The 19905-nt window shown below is 33.8% G+C and overlaps 2 protein-coding genes across 3 annotated transcripts; both read left to right on the plus strand.

Moving 5' to 3' along the window:
• Positions 1 to 3663: 3663 nt before the first annotated feature.
• Positions 3664 to 10273, plus strand: LOC139851958 (uncharacterized). The gene is made up of 13 exons (XM_071841154.1): positions 3664 to 3872; positions 4434 to 4613; positions 4726 to 4837; positions 4909 to 4948; positions 5030 to 5082; positions 5166 to 5215; positions 5452 to 5604; positions 5692 to 5912; positions 6346 to 7592; positions 8098 to 8928; positions 9374 to 9743; positions 9836 to 9901; positions 10058 to 10273. Exons 1-13 carry the CDS (start codon positions 3814 to 3816, stop codon positions 10123 to 10125), a joined length of 3450 nt encoding a protein of 1149 aa, XP_071697255.1. The 5' UTR covers positions 3664 to 3813; the 3' UTR covers positions 10126 to 10273.
• Positions 10274 to 16426: 6153 nt separating this feature from the next.
• LOC139855564 (uncharacterized) lies at positions 16427 to 19480 on the plus strand. Of its 2 annotated transcripts, none has more exons than XM_071844801.1 (10): positions 16427 to 16584; positions 16664 to 16726; positions 17062 to 17163; positions 17706 to 17782; positions 17957 to 18080; positions 18232 to 18296; positions 18505 to 18574; positions 18678 to 18753; positions 18861 to 18951; positions 19140 to 19480. In XM_071844801.1, exons 1-10 carry the CDS (start codon positions 16533 to 16535, stop codon positions 19263 to 19265), a joined length of 846 nt encoding a protein of 281 aa, XP_071700902.1. In that variant the 5' UTR covers positions 16427 to 16532; the 3' UTR covers positions 19266 to 19480. The 2 variants fall into 2 exon arrangements, with proteins under 2 accessions (XP_071700902.1, XP_071700903.1); XM_071844802.1 differs by having other exon boundaries at positions 19146 to 19480.
• The last annotated feature ends 425 nt before the right edge of the window (positions 19481 to 19905 follow it).

Here is a 19905-nt window from a genome sequence, read left to right on the forward strand (position 1 = left end):
CCAGGTGGACTGATGTGATAAATGCATAAATTGTATAGGAGCAAGGAAGCTGGTTCAGGGCAGAAGAAAAGTCCTTGAAAACACAACATATCTATTCATGAAATGAAACGTTAATTAGAACAATGGAGAACATAAAAAACATGAAGAAATAACAAATATGATGCGACTTATGATTGAGAGGTAAATCAGGATAAGTAATCAAATGAGCCTTTCTTGGTCGTCGTACACGATTACAGATATCCTTACCGCCATTTTTTACAAAGATAGTTAACATTTACAAAAAAAGTATAGAAAATGCAATACAGATTTAATCTTTTATATTTTTACCGTCATTTTTTAGTAATTTTAACTAAAGGGTATAACTCAAATACAAAAAGGAAGTAAATTTGACTTGTTCTTGAGAAACATGAACTGCAAAACCGTTGATAACATGTTTGTAGTTGTAGAGTTTTTTGTAGTTTCCATCATCGAATAATGTTTCAAGAAGCATATCGTGTTTTTCTTCAAGGTGTTGGGAATATGATGTCGCCGAATCACTGTGGATCATATAGTAATGAAAAAAAAGTTAAAAAATAAACACGATTATATTGGTAATTATATTCAAGAAATTGTAAAACTGACATAGTGACATCAAGTGTTTCATCAGATTCAACAGCAGTAGCTTCAAAACCTTAATACCACCTGTGTAACTTATCAATAGTTCTCCTCCTAATGTTACAATATAAACCTCTGAGTTTGCAATTACTAAAACACTAAGTAACATCAAAACCGTAAAAACGAACTCAACGGTCTTCATCATCTTCTATCTACTTAAATTCCCAAATATCACTTCCAAACTAAAGTAAAAACTGTATATTAATCTGCAATTTAAATCATATGTATATAAACATTAGGTCACATCAAAATCATAGCATAAAGATAAATCAGAGTACCCTGAACTGTAATCCCAAAAGCTTATTTGATCAAATTAACACTTTAACAAAACAATCACCATCCAAAAATCACTCAAAAATTTTAAAACTAAAAAGATCACAATAAATTAGAAAGACAATACCTATTAACAAAGAGCGATAAGAAACACAAAACCAAATGCAGACTAATAACCCAAATCGACAAACCTACTACAGTTTAATCAAAACTAATAAACTATTTACAGAAACACAAACAATGTTAATATAAAAGCAATCAGCAACACTCACGTGGACTTTAAATAGCTGTGTATTAGAAGCTATTAATTCATTGATTGTAAAAAAAATTTAAACAAAAGATAAATATAAACTTTACCATAGCATTTTGATGTGTAAAATACTGAATCGATGTAACAGCCGGCCATAGCAGGAAGAATTGTAGTGACGATCCATAGAACCCTAATTTTGAATGAATGAAAGAGGAGATGAATCGATGATTTGGTTCGTAAACACTATTAGCCGACTGATGAAGAATGAAACTGCTCCGTGATTGAGGGGATGTCTGTTAACCCTAATTCAGAGGATAACTGCTCCGTGAAACACCATACGCTGAATGATATGATAACTGCTCCGATAAAAGCATCATCAGTTTATAAAAGGAAAAAAAAACGTATATTTTTATAGATGAGAATTTGAAAGATGAAATTAAGAATACTGATTCTATCGAGTTTACTTTGTACGTGTACATATACATGAGTTTTTTGGTAACCCTAATTTTGAACAGGAGGAAGAAAGAGAGGGCGAACAAATTTTGTGGCTCTAATCCGTGTTTAAGGAGGACACGCGTCCGTAGTAGATAATTAGCGAATTTTTAAATTCAAAATTATGAGAAAATTAGGATTTGTGAGGAGGAATATGGTGATGACACGTGGCAGAATTATGCATGAGATTTATATATAATAATAATAATAATAATAATAATAATAATAATAATAATAATAATAATAATAATAATAATAATAATAATAATAAAAAGACTATACGGATTTTGCTAATGACAACACTTAGGACCAGGGCCGTCTCAATAATTTAAAGGCCCTAGACGAAAATAAAAATGAGCCCACATACGTTAGAATTTTTTACCACACATAAAAAAATAATACTCAAAATTATCTATTTATTTACTTACATTGTATTTAACCATTAAAAAAATATATTTTAACTTTAATTAACAAATTTTTATTTATTTAATTAAATATGTTTGAGAAATTTTTTTACATATTCAAAATTTTAAACCCTTCTAAATTTTAGGGCCCTAGGCGGTTGCCTATCTTACCTATGCTCGAAGACATCTATGCTTAGGACTTTTGTTAACATGTATTAAGTTATTATACATGACGGTTATTAGTCATTTTTATAAAGACAATTATCAAAATATACATTTTAAAGCGTGTTAACAATAACTTTAACTTTAACTGGTGTCAATAATAATCCTAATTATTATCTATCTATTATCTATTATAATTATAATTATAATTATAATTATAATTATAATTTATAATTTATAATATACTAATAATTACGAGAACTAATTTATAAGACCCGAGATATCAGACCGTTGGAGGCAATATCCAGACTGTGATATTGGTTTGTGGCCCAACCAAAAATATATTCGCCACCGGCGCACTATAGTACCAACACCCAAAATTACACTGCCCAACAAGCCCATACAGTGGGGCCCATCTTTACCTTTATGTTGCGGACACTCGCTTTTAAATAATCTTTATTTGTATTGTACTATTTTCGTATCCTTTTCGTATCAACGCTTTGTCAATTTTCTGCTTTTTTTTATTCAAAGTCATCTGGACCCTTCTCAATTTCCACAAACAATTTTTTTATGCACCGTTTATTTATCTATTTATTTATTTATTTATTTATTACAATTCTATTAATTTTTTTTGAAAAGCAAACTCACACACCCATTTAATACTAACATGAATATATACATCACGAAATATTTCAAGCAGGACTCGAATACTCAACTTCAAATTTGTAAGGGTGAACTCAATCTTGTAAGTCATTGGCTCTTTTGCACAATTCTATTAAAATTAAAATTAAATTATAAATTACGAGTAAATATTTTTAAGAAACAGTAGAAATAAAAGGTACGAGCAGTGTTGTAAAAAATCCGATTACTCACCAATTAATTCCCGATTAATCATTTTTAAGAACAATTCGTTCCGAATTCCGAAAATTCGTTTAATTTAACGGTCAACGTCAATTGATGTGTCAAAATTAAATTTGATAATCAAAGCCGGTCAAAGTAAAAAATGGTTAACATTTTAACAGGTATTTAAACTAGAACTTCATAGTTTTGAGCAAAATGAGTAATTTTAGTCAATTATGTTAAATTTTATTTTTATATTTATAATTTTTTTTCTATATTTACACATATAGTTTTTAAAATTTAATATTTAAGTGTATAAAATACAATCCGATTAATCTCCGATTAATTCTCGAATTGCTGATTAATCTTTTTAAAGTTCCGACCGATTAATCCCCGAATAGAGAATTTTGAAACCTTGGGTACGAGTACTTTGGATACTTTACTGTCTCTACAAAAATACTACTAGTGGAATACATGTTTTTTGGTTCTCTCTCCTGAATGCAAATGCAAATGCAAATGCAAAGCAACAGGTAGACGGCCATTAAAGCCTTTTAAGCTCTGCAACTTTAGCTAGCTACCACACTCACTCATCGACCTTTTTCCTTTTTGACTTTTGCTAAAAATTTATTGAAAAGTTGATGTTAATGTCTCAATTTTGACTGTTTACAAAAGGTCAAAATCATTAGAATCAGCTTAGGTTTTGCTCTTCATCTGTTTCTGATCTGAATTTGAAGCAGAATGAAGTCAAAAACTCGTCTGGATTCTGCCGTATTTCAACTCACGCCTACAAGAACACGGTTATTATTTACTCCTAAACTATTTAATTAATTAATTAATTAATTAATTAATTAAGTCTGCTTTTGTTTGTTTCTTTAAGTATTATTCATTGTTATATGGTTATTAGATACATTTTTTTATGTAATTTGATTATTTTCTAACCTAGATAATGAAATATTGAAGCAGAATTTGGTCTTTAAGAGAGCTAGCATCTTGATAATTGTTACAGTATTAATTATAATTATAATATAATTATAGTTATAATTATAATTATGTGATGTGATGAAATGAGAATCAAATTAGTCTGCATTGACTTTTCTGGAGATTACAATGAAAAAAAAAAAAAAGTAATGTAAAAAATTAAAATTAAGACTAAAACATACAGTGCTATTAAGATATAGTCAATCTGCATGTATAATTTTAGCATCTCAGAAACTGAAAAAACAAACAAACCAAACTGTGATTAAAAAATACAGTGCTGAATTTACGTTATGTTGCTTTGAACATCCTCATTAGCAATATGATGATACGACCGTCTGCACAATGATGCCTGCTGTATAGTAACTGCTTCGAATTACCAGGTGTGATTTATACATAATTGCAAATGATAAGAAAGAGAAAATTGCGTCCGGTTTGCTAAGTCCTTTTATTGCACACCTAAAGACAGCTCAAGATCAGATTGCAGCAGGCGGATATTCAGTATTGCTTGCACCAGAAGCTGGCAGTAATGCAACATGGTTTACAAAGTGTACAGTGGAAAGGTCAGTATGATTTTCAGTTAATAAGATATGATTGAAGTGTATTTGTATACAAGTAAAAACAGTAATCATAAATTGTACTAATTAATAACCTTGATATGGTTGTTGTTTGTAGTTTTGTTCGGTTTGTGAGCACCCCCGAGATTCTGGAGCGTGTGTATACTATAGAATCTGAACTCCTGCAAATAGAAGAAGCAATTTCTATTCAAGGAAACAATGATATTTCGGTGAGCGTTATGATCACATACATCATTTTTTAAGTTGAACATTTTGTTAATTCAGGTGTTGACCATGGCAGGTGGAAGACCAACATGTAAGGCCCGTGCTAAGCAGTGAAGGTAGGTTATAGTAAGATGACTTGTGGCCCATATGCCATTTTAAGTTCTATTAGTTTTTAATCTCTCGATTACTTTGGTCAGGAAACAAGTCTGCATACGAGGCTGATGAAGAGAAGGCAATTGTCCTTTACAAGGTAACGAGTTATCAAGTATTCTTATATTCTAGTGCATTTATTATATGTTACTGATTTATTGATTTTGTTTATTCTTCTTGCAGCCCGGTGCACATGTAACTACCAGTTCTAGTGCTAAGGAGGGAAATTCAAAGTATTGTGCTTCTTTTCTTAAGTTCATCGTTTTATACACGTTTTAGGTTGATTTTGATTTTGAGTATGCATATCAAACACTTTATTGAATAAGTGTTCCAAAGTATCTACTTATATTCAAGTTGTCAGGTTTTATTCAGCAAGTTGCATAGTTAGTTAATTTTATTCAGTGTAGCCAACTGCTTATCTTTTTGTTCGAATGAGACTCCCTATAATTCTGTCCGTATGTATGTTCAGGCTCCAGCTCTTAAATGTTCTCGAGACACGTAAAACAGTGCTGAAGAAAGAACAAGGAATGGCTTTTGCACGTGCTGTGGCTGCTGGGTTTGAAATTGAGCATGTGGCTAATTTGTTATCATTTGCTGAATGCTTTGGGGCATCACGTTTAATGTAAACATCTATCTTTACGAGCTCTTTAGTTGTTAGCGTTCTTGCATGCGACTTGACCCTTTGGATTTCTTGGTGTACATAAAACAGGAGTGCTTGTTTGAGGTTCATGGATTTGTGGAAACAGAAACACGAGTCTGGACAATGGGTCGAAATAGAAGCAGAAGATGCAATATCTACCAAATCAGATTACTCTGCCATGAATGCATCAGGAATTGTGCTTTCAAGTATGGGTAATAACAGACATGATGAACCTAGAAGTGATGGTATTTCAGAAACTAGAGAGACAGCTGGCAGCGATCCAAATGCAGGTAAGGAATTACTTGACAGTATTAGCGGAGAAAAAAAATGCATTAGGGATATGTTTGGTAAGGAGCTTTTTTGAGCTTTTTTAGGAGCTTCTAGCCCTAGCTTTTATGAAAAAACTTTTATCTAATAAAAAGCTTTGTTTGGTCAAAAGGGTTTAAAGCTTTTAGATAGAGGGAAAAAGCTAGAAGCTCCTAAAAGTTCTGTTTGAAAAAAAGTTCCTAGCTTTTTGTCAGTTTACTCTTTTTTTAATAACTCTTGCTCTGTCAAACACCTAAATACATCTAAAAAGCTACCAGCTAACAACTATCAACTACCAGCTAGTTTTACCAAACATACCCTAGAACAAGTGGGCTATATCTGTAGAGCTTATTCTATTTATGTTCTTAAATCGTTTTGTTACCTTCACAAACTGCTAACTGTTTCTGTCTTTTGCAGGCGGTGAACAACGACAATATAGAGGACAGGGACAATATCCGCATCCTGGTTTCCCACCCTGGGGTATGCATTCTTCACCGGGTGGTGTACCTGTGTATCAAGCGTATTCGATGCCCTACTATCAACATTATCCTGGAAGTGCACCGTATTATCCTCCACCACCTTATCCATACATGGAAGATCCTCATTTTCAAAAGAGACAGTCTACTGATAATAACCGATATACCGATCCCGAATCTGAAATGTTAGATGGAGAAAGCTTAGAACAACACGAGAGTAATGGAAAATCTGGTAAAAGGAAATCGGGCAGGGTGGTTATTCGTAATATTAACTTCATCAACTCAAAAGACCGGGATTCGTCCGATTCTGACACTGACACGGGTGACGAGGCCCAGAATCATACAGAAAAAAACTTACAATCTCCAAAGAAAAAAAGTAACCAAAAAGAGACTGATAGTGGGGGCCACTGGGATGCGTTTCAAAGTTATTTACTCAAAGGGGCTGCAGAAGGTGAACGTTCTTCTGCTAATGATGACATGTTTGCAATGGAAAAAGATTCTAAAACAAAAAGGCGCCAAAAAACCATGACTGATGATCTGTTAGCTGACGTGGAAGGCGGCGGTAATGGTGAAAAACACAGAATTGATGTGCAATCGTATGATAGAAATGGAAGAAAGATTGTTTACAGGGGTGGAAATGATGAGTTTATAGCAGGTCGAAGAGAACAAGCAAATGTAAGGGACCCACTGTTTTATAATGGGGTTGAGGGTGCGACTGCCAATTTGGATAGAAATGGGCTGCATGGTGACGAAGTGGTTACGGTTTCGTTGCGGTCGACTTCAGGTGTAAATGATAATAGAAGTAGCTTAAACTTGGACTATTATGATCACCCATCATCTAGTAATCGAAATGCAATTGTTGAATATGAACCAGATGCATTAAGGTTAATGCCCGAAAGAGATCTTGAAAATAGGCCAATTGGGTACGATCCCGCTTTAGACTACGAAACACAGTTAGCTGAAGATTCTGCTGTTGCTGCTTCTCGTGAACAAAAGAGCAAGGAAGTTAAGAAAGGGGCTAAAAGTGGAGAAAAGCGCCAGCTGTCAAAAGCTAACCAAGGTGTGGGACCTACCCTTATAAGGAAGGGAAAACCAACGAAGGTGAATAGTGCCATAGACGATGCACGCGCACGTGCTGAGAAACTAAGATCCTATAAAGCCGATCTACAAAAAATGAAGAAAGAACAGGTAGTAATCTAGTTTTTAAAATGATGTAGTAAAATAATCTTCTAATATATAAAAGAAAATTCATAATTATGTCATCATTTGTCAAAAAGATTGAATCTTGAGCTTTTAGATAGCTCATAACTATGAATTTCAAACATTGATTTGGATGATGATGTCATAATTGTCTTTCTCCTCAAATCAACCATATTTGTTTATTTAAATCTCAGCTATTGATTTTTAACAAACCCAATTATTTCTCTCTTTTTTTATATATATATACACACACAAAATAAACTAAATTATGCAAAAAACTATTTTTTATTTTATCTATTATCATTATATTAGTTATAATTAGCAATTAATTATTAATTTCGCGAATTCGTGGCTGTACACTAGTACATGTCATTTTGTGTGACATCATTTATGAGCAACATTCATGTAGCTTTTGTATTTAATTTAGTTTGTACATCTAAAATCGATCGTGTAAGCAGTTTATGTTTAACTATTATTATTTATTTTTTTGCAGCAAAATGCAGAACAAAAAAGACTTGAAGCTCTTAAGATGGAGAGGCAAAAGAGAATTGCTGCACGAGCCAATTCTAGCAGACAACAGTTGCCATGTAAACCTTCCCCCATGGTTAACAGACCATCCAAGTTTACCGATTCAGAACCTGGCTCATCATCTCCTTTACAAAGGTCCAAAATAAGGCCTACGTCAATAGGATCCACCAATTCAACGAAACCGTCAACAAGCAAAAGCAAATTAAATGATGCGAATCATTCGGCAAAAAATAGATTGACTAGATCCTTGTCATCGATGTCAGACACAAAGAAAGAAACTAGTTCTGTTGCTTCTGATGCAAAGGCGGCTTCTATGACCCGCATCAGAAGGCTATCTGAGCCTAAAAAGATCAACAATAACACCACTCACACTACTATTAAGACTCGGAGTGCAGAGCCTGTATCAAAACCTAAGTCGGAGACCAAAAATATTTCGGCTATCATCAACCTTGATCAAAGTAAGGCTGCAACTTTACCTGAGATTAAGATCAGAACATCTAAACCATCTTTGAATCTAGGTCAAAAGGTTAAGGAGCAGGTGAAGGAAGAGAAGACTGTTGCAACTTCTGAAGTTGCTAAAATGAGTTTCAACGATAGATTGAATGATGCTGCTGATGATAACCCTGTTATTGATAAGACTGTTGTTATGCTTGAAAACAAGCAGCAGCCATCGATAACTAAGGAATTCGATAGTAATAATGGAACAGGCGTTAATGTTCATCAGGTGCCTTTGTCTATGGAAATTGTTGATAAGGCGACCGTTTCAGTTCACCCACAGAAACATCCTTCAACCGAGGTCAGAATTTTATTCAACTCATATCATACTCCCCCTAAAAAATATAAAATAAATAAACCTTTTCGGGATGTTGCAAAAGATAAGGGTGCAAAACATTTTGTTTTGGTTTAATTTTGATCTGAATCTACTTCTTCCTCCAGTAGTAACCTTTAAATGTCAGGTGATGTTTGTTATTTAAGATGTTTTTGTCTGATGATCTGCGGACCATGTCCGTAGAGAAGATGTGGCCTTAAGGTCTCTTTTCTGACACGACTATTTGTTTTTATGTCTGCAACACTAGAAGCATATTTCTAAGTTTCCGAGTTTGAGTTTGTAGACAGAATAAGACATTATTTTATCTTATAAGAAAGATCTGCATAATGAAAAACAAACAATACCTTAGTAGCATGTATAACGCCTTATTTTGTCACATTCGAATACTGAATTAGATGTTGCTTTATCTTAGGATGTTGGTCAGGTGACAAAAACTTCGGTGGAGGATTCGGGTGAAAATCCAGGCACAAGTTCAGGCTACCAAGCACCTTACGCACGCGCTTCATCTTTTGAAGACCCATCTACTAGAAATTCAGAATATGCGAAAGCACCTCCGTCAAATTTCGCGATAGCGTCAGGAACCGAAAAAGTATTCGTTTCTGAATTTAACAACATGAAGCTCGAAAAGATCCCTGAAATAATTGAAAAGCCACAACCAAAAGGATTCAGACGACTTCTTAAACTTGGAAAGAAAAGCCACTACCCTTCAGATACTTCTTCATCAACTGCAACTGCAAGTGGGAATGCATCTCAACCCGATAATCACACATTCAATGCCGAAGGTTAGTCTTGATTCATTTGATTTAGTATTTAACAATTGATTTAATATTTAGTATTTAACTTTTCTGGTTTTTTTCTAATGTACTGCATGTAGGTCATACGTTGAAGACCTTAATCTATGAAGATCAAACTCCCATTCATGATCAAACTTCTCAAAAGTGTGAGTATTTTTCAAACTTCTCAAATGAATACTCTTCCGTACGTTATATGCTTAAGTCTGCTCCTGTTTGTTAAAACATGTTTTAGCAACTCTACTGTTGCATTTATTTCGTTTTGTTGCTATTAAATACAAATATATGATTCTTTTACTTGACAGCTTCAAGGCACTTCTCTTTACTATCATCTTTCCGTGGCAAGACATCGGAGAAGAAGTCGACAACATGACATCTTTTGGATCATGATAGGACTTATATGAGTATATATGTGTATCTTTTGTTGTGATGCACATTCAAAATCTGTACTTGATTACTATATAATGAAATTGGGTCTAATAAGACTTGACTCATTTTGGTCAACTTTCTGGGTTATTTGTGAAAAGCTGCGAGAAAAGTTTGGATTATCCGCGTTCTACTTATATATAGCTTGTTATAGATCGATGTTTGCTTACTCGATTCCTGAAGTGATTTGTATGAACTTTCGGAGGCAAAGCCAAAAGGAACAACTTTTTATAAAGATAACTTGAGACCGGATTTGAGGTGAAGTTTTAATCTTTTGAAAAAGAAAAATAACAAATTACGGTTTTACCATTATATCTTCAACCTTTAAACGCTTGTGGTCAAGAAGGAAGTTAAAGACCTTGTTTGGTAGAATTAGCTGGTAGCTAGAGCTAGAGTTGACCCTCGAGCTGAAAGTCGCAGCTTAGTGTTTTTTTTTTTTTTTTTTTATTTGTGCTTAGTCAAAATTATCGAGAGATATAACGTGGTAGCCTATATCGAATATGAATGCTACATGGTTGATCTTGCCGGTAGTCCTATGCTTGTCTCAAAGATCAAGCCATGCATGTGTAAGGATGAACAAATTCGGACATGAAACTGCGAATGGCTCATTAAATCGGTTATAGTTTGTTTGATGATATATGCTGCACGGATAACCGTAGTAATTCTAGAGTTAATACGTGCAATAAACCTTGACTTCTTGAAGGGGTGTATTTATTAGATAAAAGGTCGACGCGGGCTCCGTCCGTTGCTGCGATGATTCATGATAACTCGAGGATCGCACGACGCACGTGCCGGCGACAAACATGTGAATTTACATAAAAAGACAATACATGACATACACTATATAGTGGTATTTATGTAATCTTTTCATTTCACGTGATCCTAACAAATTTTTATAAATCTCTACAACTTATATTTTTGCCGGAGCTTTTTTTCTCAAAAGCTCTTTAAGACACATTGTCTAACAAATAACGCTAAAAGTGTAATATTATACTGTGTTATAGAAAATATAAGCTTAAACCTAGGGATGACAATGGGCGAGAAAAAACCCGTGGCCCGCCGGTACCCGATCCGTAATGGGCGGATAAAATCATAAAATCTTACCCACGGGCACGGTACGGGTAAAGAATTATACCCGTCAACGGGTCGCGGGCGGGTCGCAGGTACATACTACCCCTCGCGGGTAAAACCTGATCCGCTAATTCATGAGATTTTTTTTTTAATTTATCCTCGAGTTTATACATATAATTATCAATTTGAAAGGAATTTTACTTGTAATGCAATGATGATTAAAAATATAATTTTACATATAAGTAAATAACTTACTTTCATGTCATTTTACAAATGTTAATTGTATATATTGTTTATAATTAATAAAATTTTCTAACTATTCTAAAAAAATATTAACGATGTTGTATATTATTATTATCCGCGTGTGATGACCCGAAAATTTTTGACTTATTTAAACCAATTCTCTATACGATTTATTATTTTAACACGCTAAACAAAGTCTGTTAGATTGAGTCTCAAAATTTTAGAACTGTTTCATATATACAATTACCTTTGATTACTCTCGACGATTCATGAACAATTATATGTATGTATATATATATGTACAAGTAAAAACGACTTTCCTACAGTAAAACCCTATTTGCTACAGTAAAACACTATTTGCTACAGTAAAACACTATTTGCTACAGTAAAACCGTATTTTGCTACAGTGCTACAGTGAAAACGACTTTGCTACAGTGACTTGCTACAGTAAGAGTCTTCAGCATATTTTTGACCATAAGTGTACAGTGTACACTGACCATATGGCACCAAGTGTACAGTGTACACTGACCATAAGAGTCTTCAGCATATTTTTGATCAAAAACAACTCAATATGAGACAACGTCGCTGGGTAGAGTTGTTAAACGATTACGATTGTGAAATCCGTTACCACCCCGGAAAGGCTAATGTTGTAGCTGATGCCCTAAGTCGAAAAGAAAGAGTAAAACCTCTTAGGGTCCGAGCTTTGAATATTACAATTCGTACCGATCTCACAAAGCAAATTCAAGCAGCACAGTTAGAAGCTTTAAAAGAAGAAAATGAAAAAGGCGAAATGAGCAGAGGGTTAGAAAAACAGCTTGAGGTAAAAGCCGATGGAACCCTGTATTTTGCTGATAGGATATGGGTACCAAAATATGGTAATCTAAGGCAACTAGTACTAGATGAAGCACACAAAATGAGGTACTCAATTCACCCAGAAAACGGGAAAATGTACCACGATCTCAAGAAGTTTTATTGGTGGCCTAATATGAAGACAGAAATTGCTACTTATGTAAGCAAATGTTTGACGTGTGCAAAGGTCAAAGCTGAGCACCAAAAGCCGTCAGGATTACTGCAACAACCAGAAATTCCGCAGTGGAAATGGGAAAGAATAACTATGGATTTCATTACGAAATTGCCAAGGACTGCAAGTAGTCATGATACTATTTGGGTGATAGTTGATCGTCTAACTAAATCAGCTCACTTTCTACCAATAAAGGAGACAGACAGTATGGAGAAATTAGCACGCCTATATTTGAAGGAAGTAGTTTCCAGGCATGGTGTACCCATCTCTATCATATCTGATCGCGACACCCGATTCACATCACGTTTCTGGCAGTCATTACAAAAAGCATTGGGAACTCGATTAGATATGAGCACCGCTTATCACCCACAGACAGATGGTCAAAGTGAAAGAACAATACAAACATTGGAAGACATGTTACGGGCATGCGTGATTGACTTTGGAACCAGTTGGGATCGACACTTACCGTTGGCAGAATTTTCATACAATAACAGCTATCATACGAGCATCAACGCAGCGCCATTTGAAGCACTTTACGGTAGAAAGTGCAGATCTCCTATATGTTGGAGTGAAGTAGGAGAAAGACAACTTACTGGACCAGAAATTATTCACGAAACCACCGAAAAGATCATTCAAATACAACAGCGATTGAAAACGGCCATGAGTCGCCAAAAGAGTTATGCTGATGTAAGAAGAAAATCGCTAGAATTTCAAGTGGGCGACAAAGTCATGTTGAAAGTGTCACCCTGGAAAGGCGTTGTACGATTCGGTAAACGAGGAAAGCTAAGTCCTAGGTACGTAGGACCCTTTGAAATCACCGAAAGAATTGGAACAGTTGCTTATCAATTAAAGCTACCGCAAGAACTTAGTAGTGTTCACAACACATTTCACGTGTCAAATTTGAAGAAATGTTTAGCTGAAGAGGATGTCGTAATTCCTCTTGACGAAATACGAATCAATGATAAACTCCATTTTATCGAAGAACCTGTTGAAATCATGGACCGTGAGGTCAAACAATTAAAACAAAGCAAAATACCGATAGTTAGGGTTCGTTGAAACGCAAGACGAGGACCCGAGTTTACTTGGGAACGTGAAGATCAGATGAAGCAAAAGTATCCACATTTGTTCACTGATATCGCTCATGAAACAGGTACTACTCAAAATTTCGGGACGAAATTTTCTTTAAGGGGGAGGTACTGTGATGACCCGAAAATTTTTGACTTATTTAAACCAATTCTCTATACGATTTATTATTTTAACACGCTAAACAAAGTCTGTTAGATTGAGTCTCAAAATTTTAGAACTGTTTCATATATACAATTACCTTTGATTACTCTCGACGATTCATGAACAATTATATGTATGTATATATATATATATATGTACAAGTAAAAATGACTTTCCTACAGTAAAACCCTACTTGCTACAGTAAACACTATTTGCTACAGTAAACCGCTATTTGCTACAGTAAACACTATTTGCTACAGTGAATACTATTTGATGTCGACGAACTAGCAAACAAAACGGGAAAGGCGGCCATGCGATCGCATGGCAAAAACACTGAAAACTCATGCGATCGCATGAGCTACAGTAAATCGAAAAGTACTATAAAAAGGCCAGTTTGTTCGACGATATACTTACAACATATTTTCTTATGTAAATCGAATTTTAATTTATAATTATAATTATAATTTTAATTTAAGTTAATAATAATAAAGTATATTCGAGGGTGTTTTAATTCGGGTTTCAAACCGCTTTAAGCTAAGGAAATATTGGGTATTGTTTGGGGTATTGTTCTTGAATCCAAAGGCCAACCATACAGTCGTCTACCGTCATTACGTCTACGCAATTTGCCTACAATATTGAGTCTCAATATTGAACTGTGAGTTATAGTCTCCCTTTTTAAATGCTTTAAATATTTTTGGGCTGAGAATACATGCAATTTATTTTAAACGCAATAAGACACAAGTACATACAAAATTCTACACTGAGTTAAACCGAAAATCCCTTAGCTTTGGTAACTAGTAGCTGCCAGTACATAGGATATGGACTGGTGTGCGCGAATAATTGTATATGGATCCATAGGGCTTGACATCCCCGTCCGAGCTAGAGCGCTAGCCTTTTAACGGACGTATGTTATTTGAGTTTAAGACACGTTGGTTTGCGTGTATTAAAACGAATGTGGTAATTATCACTATAGCGTTAAGTTTAGTTACCAGGGTGCTCTGTTACGTAGAATCTATTGATAAACTTTTGATGAAATCTTGTGGTCTATCTTTATATATGTTTATGACTCGAGCAATTAAACCTATAACTCACCAACATTCGTGTTGACTTTTTAGCATGTTTTATTCTCAGGTCCTTAGAATGCTTCCGCTGTGATGTGCTTGTTGCCTGCATGGAGTCTCTCATGCTTTGTACAAAGTTTATTGCATTCAAAATAAAACTGCGTTGTGTAATAAATAATTGGACTGTGATGTCAACCTGTAAATTAAAGACTTATGTATTTCGGGGTTTTGCTTATACCTAAGCACTTGCCCACATGTTTATAACTTTCTATGTTTAGAAAGTCACTTATTTTAATGAATGCAATATTTTATCAAAACGTATCATATAGAGGTCAAAACCTCACTGTGGAATCAATGATTAACGTGCCGCGTCAATAGCGATTTTGACGGGTCGTTACACCGCGGGTCACGAGTATCTGCGGGTCACGTGCATGAGCTAATTTTTTTTACATGCGAGCGGGTAACGAGTCTCAACGAGCAATAAAAAAATCTGACGGGGGGTTCGCGGGTATATTGAACCCGTGGCCGTTGCCCGCGGGCGGCATCCCTACTTAAACCTTTAAAAGCTCATTACCAAAACACCCCAAGTATAAAAATGTTACAGCTTAGTAATAATTTGATTAATACGAAAAATTAAATTTTGTTTAAAAATTGGGCCATGAACTTTTTAAAATAACTGTTTTGTATTGTAAAATATGACTTTTTTTTTGTTGGCTGCATCAGTTGTACTTGACTTTTTTGAACGAAGTTTGAAGTTTTACTTTTAATAACCTTGAACAAGACGTGCAATATCGTTCCGTGCGGTCTTTCTCATAGACGATTTTATGCCATCTTCCTTCATTTTTCCCATGCTTAACGACACCCTATTAAGTAGATTCTTTCTTGTAAGAACATGACAAGCTAAGTGAAGTCATTCAGAAGTGGCTAGCACCCGGAACTCCGAAAGCACTAGACCAATAAGCTAGATCTCCCTGCGGGGCATTGCACGTTTAGCCAGACCGCTCCGCTCGTGCTTTTCCTTGCGTCTTGCACTAGAACATGGAAATCACTACTAAAGCACTTTCTCTCATGAATTGAAAGAATTATATCTCATGCAGGGTCAAAATGATACGGTTATGCAAACATATAATGATTTGGAAATCAAACTTTGAAAATGACTATTTCCTATTCTAAAATATAACTATATTTAATAATTTAATTATATGACTTCAATTTTGTTTTTGTTTGTTTCTACTGTGATTTTTTGGTTATGTGAAGATGAGATGCTGAATTAGAATTAATTTTAATTTTGTTAATTTTATTAATTAAAAGAAGAAAATTTAATCATAAACATAAACATATAACATATAATATAACCTTTAAAATAATAAGTTGCATAAGTAGATTTGATTGTAATATTAAATAAACAATGTAAAATTAATCAAGAAATTTCTATTTACAATGAATTTATGGACATGAACGATAAGTTTAAAGCTTTCATTATGAAATAATTTAATAAAAGTTAAAACTATGAATATGAATAGACAAATTTAAAAATAAAATAAAATGGAATTAATCGGGATGTAAAAAATCATCACGTTGAAAAATCTCGTGAGTTGTACTTCCACTTTTGGCGCGTAACAAATTTGGGGCAAAACCCCGCCCTCTTCAATTTCATCACAAAACACGAGTGAACTTCTTCTTGTAACCCTAATTTCCGATTTCCCCCAAATTAACACACAAGCAAACGCAATGGCTTGGTATGAAGGTTCTGAAGAAACTCGTGTTCTTGTTGCCTCCTCAGGTATTATATTACAGTATTATTCTATACATCTATGTATCTATTTGCTGGTTTTATATTGACCAGTTTAGGGTTAATTCAGATGATTCTTCTCGCACCGGAGCTGACGTGGGCCGCTTGTTGCAACTTCGCCATCCTAAAACTGGTATCAATTTTATAACTTTTTGTTCTTTTCAATTTGTTGAATTTATTTATTTATTTATTTATTTATTTATTTGTTACTACATGCTATGTATCGTTTACTTTTATTATTGATTGGTTTAAAACTCTTAGGTCTTTTTCATGATAAACTTGGCTATATGGTTTCTGCTTTCACTCATTTCTTACTTTTCTTTCTTACATTTTACATCAAATAATGGATAATTGAAAGATTATGATAGACCTTATATCATATAAGGTCTATAGTTGTCTACAATTTTTATATGAACCCTGTTAGCTGATAGGTAAATAAGGATTAAGGACAATATGCTTTGCTGACAGGTGACTCCACATGCTACTTATTGACCAATGATGGCCTGCAAGAATTTAACTGGTGTAAACAATCTTATGGGTCCTGGTTCATGGGAGATTTTATTTGTGAAGGTAAAGTTACAGATACTGCAGATTTCATAACTGCTTCATTTCATCTTAAAATCTTTTGGGGTGGATGTTGGTTAATAACATTGTTAAATTCACCCTTTTCTAATTCTTCTATCTTTGAGTTTTCTATGCTAACTTTGTACTTTTGTATCAGATAAAGACAAAATAGTAAGTATTCTTGATTTGAGTTTAAAAGTTTCAATTTTTTTTTTTGGGTGATTTACAGATCTTTTCTGCCTTTCAATAGGATAACATGAATTTATTTTGACAGTGACTGTTGCTATATAGGCTAGTAATAAAGAAAATTGCTATTAACTAATGGTAATTTTATATCAAAATAGACTGTGTCCCTAATCTATCACTAACATTTTCCATTTCATAGCATCTGTTGAAATTCATGCTTTCATCAGTAATTTTAAAAAATATTTTAACACAAAACAATGTTTATTATGTAAAGCAGCTTGTTTCATTGATTGTAATAAAGCTGTAGCATTTTCTGGAATGGGTGAGTATATTTCTTTGAGGTTTTGTTTATGTTTCTGCAGATGGTAGTTTATATGCTGCTACTCCAGTCGACCCTGTGTTTATTCTATTGCCAATGTTTGATGAAGCACGCATGAAAGTACATATTCTCTTTATTTATAATGCTTGGTTTTTTTCAATTTATTGAACCATTGTTGTAACTGAAAACATATGCTGAGAAGCTTGGCATATTGCAGTTGCATATTTACTACTTAGTAATAATCAATGGTTAGTATTATAATTTCCTATTCATGGAGTTTTGTTGTTGAGGCAGAAAGGTGATGATTCCGGAAAGTTTAGGAAACTTGATGAGATTATATACCGTCAAGATTATCCTGGATATCGTGAGTTAACAACAATCGCAGAAAAGTCTATGGAAGTTGTTTGTGATTGTAAAGGTAATTTAAGCAAATGGGTTAGGTAAAATTCTTGTAAATTTGGGTATAAAAGTATCGAACTGGCGTTTGTCTATTATTATATCTACATTATGACGGGGCTCATATAAAGTTTTGTTCATCTGTTTATGTAATTTGTCATATGATGTGTCAGAGATTGGATCCTCAAAGTTTTTTAGACTCAACGACTCGAAGGTTTTAGCATGGTTGTACTGTAAGGTAGTCTTCATCTCTTCTAACTTTTTTATGAAGAGTGAATGATTGATGTAAGTAAGCCGTTGTTTGTGTTTGATTCAAGATTGTGTGCTAGACTATATGTATGCCATTCTTCATGTTTGCACTTATAATTGATATTCTTCGATTGCGTTAAACTTTATGGTTGTTGATGAAGAAGCATCTTATGTTTCACATTTTTAATGACTGGTAGGTACAACAAGTAAAGCAGAGCCTATTCAAATTGGATAAGAACTACGTTGCTCGAAGTCAGAAGGATACTTGTATGGTTTGTTAATTAAATGAATTTATTTTTCTTTATAAAAACTGATAAGTTAATTTCTGTATTAAATGAAATATTTTTATTTGAATTTTGTTCCGGTGCAGTGACTGATGTTGTGATGCTTTTGGGAGAATACTTGGCAGACGAGCCATGGTTGAAGCTCCTATGCAACAATCTTAGGTATTTTATGTAATAAAAAACTTTTATTTTCTGTTTAATTTATTCATTGCTGACGGATTGAGTTCATTGAAATAAATATGAAGTAACAAATTTTAAGAAATATTCAGGTTAAATATCAGCGAGGCAATCGAAGCACCAGGTACAGGAATCCACATGTCAACCACACCAAGTAATCATGCTTCATTTAGTCCTGTGCAGGTATTTCAAATGTTGATTTATTGTCTATAACCCTGCAAACCTCTTTGTTTGAGAATGAATTTGTTGATTTATCAACATTCAACTAGTTGGTTCAAACAAACATAAAGATCAAAGATTTCTATATGTGTAATTGTTTCATATATATGTTGTCTGGACTTGTTTCTTACTCCTTTATAAAATAAATTTAGGAACAGATGGGGAATGATAAGAGAGTTACTCGAAATGGAAAGCAAAATAAGAAAGTAAAAGTGGAGACGAATTCACATAGCATTAAAGATATGTTTACAAGGGCTTCAAGGAGAGGTAAATCTTAAGATCAGACTCTCCAACAAGCCCGCTCCAATTTTCGGATATAACTTACTATTTTCTGTATGTTGTATGTTAGAGGTTTTAGTTGGACATCATCACAATTATATTATCTGCTTTGAATTTCAAATATAACTTATTATTCTTTCCATTGCACCAGTCAAATTTATAGCTGTTGTATTATGTCATTATGTCACTGATGGTTTGAATATCATGTTTACATCATGTGACTGATTGTTTATGGATACCAATTTCTTTACACAAATTATTAACACCATTTTTATCTTAAGATTTACTGCTGAAATAACAAAAAAATAAAATAAATACTACTGTATATGAAACAAGGCAATGTCAACATCGGTTTCAAGTTGTCTAAAGTAGTGATACAATTTTTATCAATCAATTCTTTTTTCTTTGGCAAAAATAACTAAAACTCAAGTAGAAACGAAGTCATTTTCTAAAGGCAAACGCCTTCAACAGAGAATACAAAAAAACGAGAGAAACGGGAAGCTTGCACCTAGAAAACAAATATCTAAACGAAAATAGCTATAAACAAGTCTCCCTAACAACCCGGATACCTTGAAACAAACTAACCGATACTAAACCAAATACTACACGAATACCAAGAAACAAACCAAACGAACAAAG

This window comes from Rutidosis leptorrhynchoides, chromosome 6 (genome assembly GCF_046630445.1).
Source record: "Rutidosis leptorrhynchoides isolate AG116_Rl617_1_P2 chromosome 6, CSIRO_AGI_Rlap_v1, whole genome shotgun sequence".
In the NCBI taxonomy this organism is placed as follows: domain Eukaryota; kingdom Viridiplantae; phylum Streptophyta; class Magnoliopsida; order Asterales; family Asteraceae; genus Rutidosis; species Rutidosis leptorrhynchoides.